Source organism: Podarcis erhardii (genome assembly GCF_964252035.2).
Source record: "Podarcis erhardii genome assembly, chromosome: 5".
Classification (NCBI taxonomy): domain Eukaryota; kingdom Metazoa; phylum Chordata; class Lepidosauria; order Squamata; family Lacertidae; genus Podarcis; species Podarcis erhardii.
In genome coordinates this window covers 61,153,918-61,163,749 of record NC_138509.1, presented here as the reverse complement: position 1 = coordinate 61,163,749, position 9,832 = coordinate 61,153,918, and the positions used below count along the sequence as shown (strand labels likewise).

Here is a 9,832-nt window from a genome sequence, read left to right as displayed (position 1 = left end):
TTATTAACAGTTAATGGCCTTTTAGGCTTCCTCCATGTGAATAGTTCTCTTTTTGAATAATAAGGATTATATGTCACTGGGGGGGGGGGGGAATCAGGATTTTGGGGATGCTTAGGTGGGGCATCGGCAAAAAAAAGGTTGGGAACCACTGCTTCCAACTCTTCAATTCTATATTTCAGGTTTATGTCTCCGATTCAGAAGTTGTGGTATTCATGGTATGGACCATACAATGCCTGTTGTGTCAAGTGCCCTTTCATGCTGTTTGATGAATGCCATGTACTTTGTGAAATTCCCACACAGAAGGCACTTCTAACATGCAGCATATGTAATAGCTGCATAACTGCAAAATAAACATGTATTGGTTGTTGGGTGTAATAATCTACAAGCACGTTGCCTCTTTTTTTGGTTTTATGTGCTAAAAGATTATGACTTGCAAGTTCTGTAATGAGCGTATGAACACAGGGTACAGTGCCATGTCTTCATATACAGTGGTACCTCAGGTTACATACGCTTCAGGTTACATACGCTTCAGGTTACAGACTCTGCTAACCCAGAAATAGTGCTTCAGATTAAGAACTTTGCTTCAGGATAAGAACAGAAATCAGGCTCCGGCGGCGTGGCAGCAGCAGGAGGCCCCATTAGCTAAAGTGGTGCTTCAGGTTAAGAACAGTTTCAGGTTAAGAACGGACCTCCAGAACGAATTAAGTACTTAACCCGAGGTACCACTGTATCTATTTTACAGAGGGGTTATTGTAACTATGTGTGTACAAGGCAGTGGGACAATGGAGGTGGCTGTGACATGCTCTGTATCTGAAACCAAAATGATATGGTATATTTATGAGGTGGCAGATTACAGGTACAATAACTTCATTTTTAATGCTCTCTTCTGTTCGAAACAAAATGCTGCTGTTAGCAAAAGAAATGAAAACCCAGAACAAATTCTAGTCCGTTTTATCCCCTTTCCCCTCATGCGCCAGGTCTTTTATTAATGTATATTTGTTTTTAATATAAACTGAGTTGTAAAGGCGAGCATGATTTATCACAGGGGGAGATTTTAAGCCAGGGTGAAGTAAATCAATGGGGCGGGGCCTTATCCCCTGAGTCCTCCTACGCCAGATTCAGATCGATGTGCTGCGACGTTCACTGAGGACAGGACAATATTGTAACATTGTCAGCAACCCCTCAATACACCCGCCCTGCAAAAGATGGGCGAGTAGGGCGTCTGTGCGCGCGCGCGGGCGCATTCTTAATTCCCCGCGTGCGAACTAAGAGCCCGCCCGAGAGGCTGCATCCCTTTTCCTTCGCTCCTAATCGCTTCAATCCACTTTAGGGGCCTGAGGAGGTCGCCTCAGGACCAGTGCAGAACCGACCCGCCAGAGGGCGGCCACGTCCGCTGCGGTCGCCTCTCCGCTCCCCACAGTGAGCTCCCCGCCCGCCCGCCCGCCCGCCCGCGCTCCCTCCTCCCTGGCTGCCGGCTTGCACCGCGGCGCTTGCGGCGCTAGGTGGTGCTGCCCGCCCTGCTCCTCACGGTGCAGCATGGCGGCGGCGGCGGCGGCGGGCTCCTCGCAGCCCCAGGCCGGGGCCACCGCCGCTGCCCCTCCGGTGGCGACTGAGGAGTCGTCGGACAGCGAGCCGGAGCAAGAGCCCGGCTCCCCGCAAAAACTCATCCGCAAGGTCTCCACGTCCGGCCAGATCCGCCAGAAGGTGAGCGCTGTAAGGGTCGGGCCTTCAGGGAAGAGGAGGAGGAGGTGGTTATGCGCTTCCCCCTCCCCTCAGCCTTCTTCCCATCCTCCATTTCATTCCCACTCTCTCCTCCCCAGACCAGCCCCGGGTAAACGGCGCTGCCGTGCAGGGCCTGGGCTCTCCAGCAGCCCTTCAGCGCGTTCCCCTAACCCGGCCCTCTCGTCAGCAGCAGGGGTGGCACTTCCATCGCCCTTTGCCCTTCCCCTCATGGTCTATGCCAAACCCCCCTCCAATGGCTACTGCGCTTTGCAGGTTTTATTAGGGCCTTCAGCAATATATATATATGCCATTGATGGTGGTCGTGGGGAACCCCTCATCCACCTCTTGCATCCTCCCATCTATCCCAATTGCTGGGTCTCCCAATGAGGGAGGGCGAGAGGGCACACAGGTGAGCAAGGGCCAAGGCAGCAGCTGGTCCTTGCGCTGCCCTGGCATTTCGTCCACCTGAGTGAGCAAGGTGCGGAGGTGGGGCTGGGGGAGAAGATGCTTCTGCTCCTTCTCCCGAGCGAGGGGGTTGGCAGCGTGCTTTGCGACACCCAGAAGGAGGGAGCCAATAGAGGTGGGTGGCTCTGTGCCGCCACCCCAACCTCCGCTCAGTGCGCTTGCTCTCTGGGTAATGTAGTGGTTGGGATTGAGGCCCAGGGTAGTTATGTATCTATGTATTTCGTTTACGAATGGCTTCCCGTGGAGGCGGTTTCACCACACAATAAAAAACCGTATACAAAACAGCTGCATATATAAAAAATAGTATAGGCCCAGCCCTTGCTGTCACACTGAATTGAGGGAGAAGGCAGAGGAGTGTGTGGAGGTAACTGTCCCTGCAAGGAGTCATCATCTCAGCTTTCTTACTTGAGCATATTGCCTCTCACTCTCTTTCTCAGTGGGTTGTGTGGCGGGCTCAGCTCTAGCCACCCAGAGAGAGAGTGTAAGTAAGCCATTTACCTGCACGCTATCTCTCTCTGATGTGGCAGTGATATCCCAAATATATTGCCCAGAGGGGCTACTAGGTAAGCAGGTCAGAGGTGACAAGGCACTGTCTCTTTCTCCTTCACTCTCCTTATCTAGGTGGTAAGTTAAGAAGCTGCCATGTCACCCAAAGTTAGTGCATCCAACTTTGGTGCAGCCCATATGCAAAGTGTAAGCAACTAAGTGGAGTCGGTGGCTGTCTCTGCTATCTTGCCCTCCACTGGGCAGAGGAGGACTTTAAGAAAGAGTAGAAACAGTGATCAAGGGGAGGCACAATCTTTCTCGGGGCAACATGGTGGTTGTGATTAGGCCTAACAGAGGTATCACTTGGATAGGTGAGCAACTACTGACATTGGTAAGGAGCCATGGTCTCATCTCACCTGGCTGTAAAAGGGCAGGTAAATGAGTTATGTGGAGGTGAGAAGTTATGGTAAGCAGTCATTCCAGAGAGAGAGTGTGGGGGTCTTTGCTGGCAGATAATGAGAAGTGAGTGCTCCTTTCAGGTGGCAGCAACTAATGTGACCTCCACTGTAAGCTCACCTGGCATACAATGGATACCAAGCGTTCATCCAGCCTAGCAAACAAGCAAGCTTTGTTCCCTGGTAACTGAGAAGGAAGGAAATGGCAGGGGCTCAGGAGGAATGAAGGAGGGTTATCACTTCACTCTTCCTTGATGGTAGGTCTAGTCCAGCTCAATTCTATTCTCTCTCTCCCTCTTCTGGGTGGTGAAGTGGAAAGGAACAGCTACTTCAGCTCTGCACCCTCTAGGTGTCTTAGGGGTCCAACCTCTACTGCAGCCTAGAAAAAGAGCAGGTGAGTGAGCAGAGGTGGCTCCTTCTTGCTTTAAGTCATGAGTGACTCTGGGCAGAAGGGTCTGTGTGGAGGTGGAGAAGAGAAGGTGTTTCTGCAAAGAGACAAGGAGGAGGGACTCTACCTATTCAAAGGTGATCCAAACCTCCCAAGGGGGTTTCCTTCTGTCAGAGGTGGCAGTTCTTCCTCGGTGAGAGTTGGTCAATTCCCGTGTTCTCTCCCAAAGTGTGTTGGGGCTTTGGCACCTTCCCGACAGTGCTGAGTCCTGATGTCTTGGTCACACTTTGTATGTGCGTGCACACACAAATTCCTCTGCTGCATCAGGATGCTTGGAGCTGCTTAAATGTCCCCACTTAACCCTCCCTAGGCCTTCCTGCAGTGTCCCATACCCATACCACAAAAACTATTGTTCCTTAATGAGTTTGGAAATTTAGAAGAGTGTTGTATCTTGTTCTTTGAACTGTGCATCTACAGTCCTTGCTGTGTATCTCATGAACATTTCCATTATTCTGGCACGGGTTTGATTATTTTGAATGACCAGCAGCAATTCAGCCAGGGAAGCTTTTCCTATTGCTGCATCTGGTTGCCAGGAAAACCTGCAACCACTGAATTTCTACATGTTGCAACATGGTTATGAAGCCATACTAGAAAAAAAAAAATAGAATCTTATTGGAATTACCCCTGGTGTCTCTCAGAAGTTGGCAAATAATGGGTTATGTTTCAAGTTGTGAACCCAGCATTCAAAATCCCTGTTGTGCATCCTGGGAGCATTTGCTGCCTGCAAAGCTTCTGGGATGCTACTTGTATCTCTGACGCAGTGTTATATGTACTTCAACTGGTAGTCTTCATACCATATGGTTGCATAGCAATAACAGCAAAAATGAAGGATGAAAAAATCATTGCTTTATAAAGATTCATTACATCATACAATGTCGTGTGACATTGAAATGGCTCAGCAATGTGTTTCACATCCAGGAGGAGAAACACTCGGCTGGTTCACACATAATGCTAAACCAGGAATGGGGAACCTATTTCCCTCCAGATGTCCTTGGACTGCAACTCGCATCAGCCTCAACTAGCATGGCCTTTGGTCAGAGGTAATGGAAACTGCAACAATCCAACAGCATGGTTTAGCGCTGTGTGCATGATTTGGAATTGGCTGGAGTGAAGCCTTGGGCTCGCTTACCCCTCTCCCTCTGCTACATGGATGAACTGAGGACTTGCACAGTGTTCACGTTTCACTTTCCACTAGTATTTCCTTGTTACGTACAAACCATTGATCTTGGTTTCAGACATTGATTTTGGTTTCTGCAGAAACTGATGGGCTGCAGAATAGGAGGAAAGAGGAGGCATGGAAATGGGGGTAGTGCCTACTGTAAGAAATGACAGTAGAGGAGGGATGAAAAAGGGTGTGTGCAAAGGGGGAGTTGTAGAAAAAGGAAGGAGGAGTTGGCATAGGTATGGGAGTGAAGATGAAAGCAGGGATACAAAAGGGGCTGCAGAAAAGGAACGGATGGTGGCTTCATTACTGGGTGAAGGTAAAAAGGGTGCTTGGTAGTTAGAATGTATGGAGGAGGAAGACTCTGGGGTGGACTCTGGGATAGGGGTTGCAGAAAAGGGGGGGGAGAGAAGGCATGGCCATGAGAGGAAAGGTGAAATTTGGTACAAAATGGGGCTGCAGATTAGAAGTGGAAGGCTGGGATGATTGCTTGATTAGGCACAATATTCAGCAAATGGAAGTATGTTAGTGAGGGAATGGTGAGCAGAGGCCCGTAGTTAACATATATTTGGAGAGAACTCTGTGGGGAAACGGGGGGTTTCAACCAATATTAAGTTTCTGAATGACACATTTTTTTCTTTATTAAATTAAGTCTGGAAACAGCCTTAAGTTTAAGATAGAAAAATCACTTCTAATTTCTGCTGCATTGGTCAAACTTATGAATACATAGTATATATAGATTGATTGATTGATTGATTGATTAATCAAACAAACAAACAAACAAACAGGGGGAAACCTCATAAAACATGTAGTTAAGCCTACTATTCACATTGTAGTATTAATGCTGAAGTATTTTCTTCTGGGGTACTGATTTAAAGTCACTGGCAGTGACATCATAAACTGTTAATCGATTACTTGCTTTTTACCTCAGGTAGCCAAATTCTTTGTATATGGAGAGCCGCTATCTATACTTTGGTGATTATGACATTTACAGTTGGAGAAAATTCCTGAACTTCATCTTGTTTGAAGATGGACATTTGAAATTCTGCTTCCTTAAATGCTTTTATCATATTTAAATAGTACACTTGAAGTGACTCCCTTAGGAATAGGGAAGGATCCAGCAGTCTCAAATTTGGACTCTAAGCATTGGTGTGAGTGAGAAAAACAAAGAATGAGCCTTTCCCAAATTAGAATGTTTTAATTGCAGTAATTAGAGCTATGACATGGATTGATACGTTTTATTTTTGCCATAGTTCATATAAGGCCAAACTCCGCTCTGAATTCCCACTTAATCACTTGCCATGCTTTGCATCATTTCCTACGTCAATGTGGTTGTAAAAAGCCTAAACACTCTGCTTGTGCTATGTGAATATAAACATTTTAAGTACAAGGATTATAAACAGAAATTGTGTATAGCCATTAAGCTTCCATTGCTTTAATCTAACAAAAACCTCTAGCTAAGCAGTACTGGATTCTCAAGATAACAATTTTAGAATTACCAATTGCTCTATTTTGTGACTTGCTATCTTAATTATGTATACATTTCTTCATTTACTTCCGCTCTAGCTTTTGATCACCTTTTCTTTTCCAATGAGAGATGGAAGACAAATGCATGATTAATGTGTATACTGGGCATGTCATTTTGAGGGGTTTCTTCAAAACTGACGGGTTGCTTCCATGCTAGAACTCTTTAATGCTGCTGAAGAATTGCGTTTCTGTAATTAGGTGGTAGTGGAAGTAAGGCAGATTCTTCACAGCACTCAATATAGCATTATGTTATCCAGTATCTTGGCCAAGATACTTCTTTAATGTCTACTCATATCTAAGTTCAGCTAGCTAAGATGCTTTACATTGTTAATGGCAAGCTTCGTGTTTGCTGGTTCAGACATGTTACTGCTTTCTGGGAAGTGTGGTTTGGGGATTAATACTCATTTGTTCCCTGTTTAGTTAGCTCCCACCCCCTGACGGTAATATGTGTTAAATTAATGACTTCTCTTCCATTGTAGCTTTTTATCTTTTCTTTCCATTACAGTAAAGTATTGCTGTTTTACTATAATGAAAAGAAAAGAGTGGGGAATGGTGAGAAACCACTAATTTAATGCACACTTTGGGAGTTGGGAAGTTGGCCAAATGGGCAGTTCAGCACTATTCCTGCAGCTGCACTGGCCAGGGTAGAAATGGAATGGGCTTAAACCTGCAGACGGGAGCTTTCTGTTTAAAGGAACAGTTACCCTTAAAAGCTCTAATTTCATGTTGCCTGTCCATGATGAACAGGCTGCTGCTGCAAAAAGAAAAAGCCACAAGTCGGGCCTGAAAAAACACTGGGCAACAACACAGAAAAACAGTGGAATGTAATAATCTGAGAGTGGTTGGTGAGGATTCCCCCTAAGAAGTGAGTGAAGAAAAGATGGCAATTCCAGGGAAAAGGACAACTCTGATGTTAATTTGAGCTTTATAGCTGCTCAGTCACATAAGGTTGACTATTTAAGATATAGGAAGGTTCAACAGGTCCTGAACAATAAAAGAGAAATATACACGTGACAGTATGCTTCCAATAAACCACAAGAATATATTCTAAACATATATTTCCACATAGGTACCTTAGGTTTGTTCTTGCTGTTACTCTGAACAGTTACTGGCCTTGAAGAGTTTCTGGAATTGTAGTGTTAGTTCTCAGCTATGAATTTAGTCTCCTAAATCATCCAGTGAGTTACAGTTTAAGTGCTCATTGCAATAAATCTCAAGTGCTAAGCCACTGCTTTGCTTGCATCTCAACTATTGGCAAGATGATCTAAAGTGTCCTGAAGGCCTGAAACATGGCTAACCAGAAGATTCTGTTTTTACTTTAGTTTCTTATTCATGCTCACAAAGCAATCAAAGGTTCCTGTTATTTAGCAGTGTGCACTAAAGAACAGGTGGTACCTCTAGCACAGGCATAGGCAAACTCGGCCCTCCAGATGTTTTGGGACTACAACTGCCATCATCCCTAGCTAACAGGACTAGTGGTCAGGGATGATGGGAGTTGTAGTCCCAAAACATCTGGAGGGCCGAGTTTGCCTATGCCTGCTCTAGCATATAACATTGCTGCTTAAGATCCTTTTAGACTAAGCCCAAGTGACAGCCTTGCTTAGTGATGGAAGCAGTAAACTGAAGGCAGACTGGCTGTGTTAAAGAAAACTGTGAATCTGAAGTACAGTGGTACAGTGGTTACATACGCTTCAGGTTACATACGCTTCAGGTTACAGACTCCACTAACCCAGAAATAGTGCTTCAGGATGAGAACAGAAATCGTGCTCCGGCGGTGCAGCAGCAGGCCCCATTAGCTAAATTGGTGCTTCAGGTTAAGAACAGTTTCAGGTTAAGTACGGACCTCCGGAACGAATTAAGTACTTAACCCGAGGTACCACTGTACAATACTTTAATAACAGAGTTTTGTGTGTGAGAGAGAGACTCAGTAAAAGCATAATATTGCATTAGACATTAAAAGCTGTACTATGCCTTTATTCCAGTGGACCTGTAGAGAGAGACAGGATTTTGGGAGAGGTGTTAGGTGTTATGAAACACTGAATTTTGTAGTACAGCCTGCTTAGTATTACTCATACTCCTGTCTTTACTGACCTTTGCTGATGCACAAGCTGGGCTGGAGGGAAAAGGATCAACAAAGACTCAGATTTTCCCAAAGAGAGTTCACTTTACAAGTTGACACCCATGGCTCTCTGTGTTTTCCAGGTTCCAGGAACCAGAGAAGCATTTCTGTGAATTGATATGAATGTTTAGGAAGTAATTGTACAAAGTTAGTTATAGACACAACTCTGGCTCCATGTTGCTCCTGACTTCCCTTTAGTCATTGGCTGAGTTTACTTATTATTTGGAATATTTACAAACTACTAAACATTACAAAATACCATAGCAAATGTATAATGACAATAAAAATATAACAAAATAAATCAGATACAACAGTTCATAATAACATAAAAAGAGCCTACTGAATCATGCCAGTGGCTCATCTAGTCCAGCATCATGTTCTCACGGAGGCCAACCAGATGCCTGTAGGAAATCTGCAAGCAGGATTGGAGCACTACAGCACACTCTCTGCCTGTGGTTTCCAGCAACTGGTATTCAAAAGCATTTCTGCCTTCACATTTTCCAAAGGGAAATCTGATGCTGCCCACAAGTATCTGGAAAAGCCTCTCGAGAAACCCTGTGGAAGTAGGAAATATTTTAGCATCAACACAATATATACAATATATGTTGGAGCTTGTCTAACTTAAATGGGCAATGTGTTGCAGAAGCCAGGTTCCATTGCATTGAGGTTGTCATGTTGTCACACCATGGCTGAGATGCATAGATTTGAGGCCAGGGATCTTCTCCATGCAGATCACATGTTCTGTAAGTGTGTCTTGGCTGTGGTTCAAAATAGAGGGTAGGATTGTATCCTAAGCATCAATTACCCATCTAGAATGTGGGAATAATGATTACTTCCCTTGCATGGGAAGGTAAATATTATGAAACATTTAGTGCATTAAAGTATGTAAATGAGAAATGTGAATGCAGATTTTTAAATAAAATTAAACCAGTATTAATTATGTTGCATAATATTTTACAATCTGCAGTATTTTGCTGCTTTAGAATTCACTGTGTTTTCTGGCGCTTATGTTGTTTTATTAAGAAGAAGTCTTCTTTACATCATTACTTTGTCCTATTTTTAACAGTGCGGTTTACCTGTAGTTTGCAGTGCAACAGGACGTGGTGAGGACCAGCAGCAATAAAGACCTTAAAAATAGTTGCCAGCTAGCTAAAAATAGAAATGTGAGACAAAGTAGTTCAGACAATATATTTTATTTAAACTGCTGTATGTGTGTTGTTGACCAGGGCTAATGAAGCAATGACACATTCAGTCATATTTGCTCCAGATTTTCTCAAATGGTTCCTCTTCTGTAGAAGTATATTTTCAATTCATGATTAGAAAGTGGAAAAAATGACCCGATGCAGGCATAATATGAAACCGTGGTATGTGCTAACCATAGTCAAGTATCCATTGTTTGAGCTTCCAGATGTGTAGTAGACAAACCATGGTTGCTTGTATGCTTGTTT

At 44.5% G+C, this 9,832-nt stretch overlaps 1 protein-coding gene across 4 annotated transcripts in view; it reads left to right on the top strand.

Moving 5' to 3' along the window:
• The first annotated feature begins 1,535 nt into the window (after positions 1-1,535).
• The window catches only part of DGKD (diacylglycerol kinase delta), a 73,568-nt gene continuing 65,271 nt past the window's right edge, over positions 1,536-9,832 (top strand). For all 4 annotated transcript variants that reach the window (XM_081864053.1, XM_081864056.1, XM_081864055.1 and 1 more), the window contains exon 1: positions 1,536-1,704. In XM_081864053.1, the coding sequence (XP_081720179.1) occupies positions 1,537-1,704 (168 nt within the window). In that variant the 5' untranslated portion in view covers position 1,536. The remainder of the gene's footprint in view (positions 1,705-9,832) is intronic.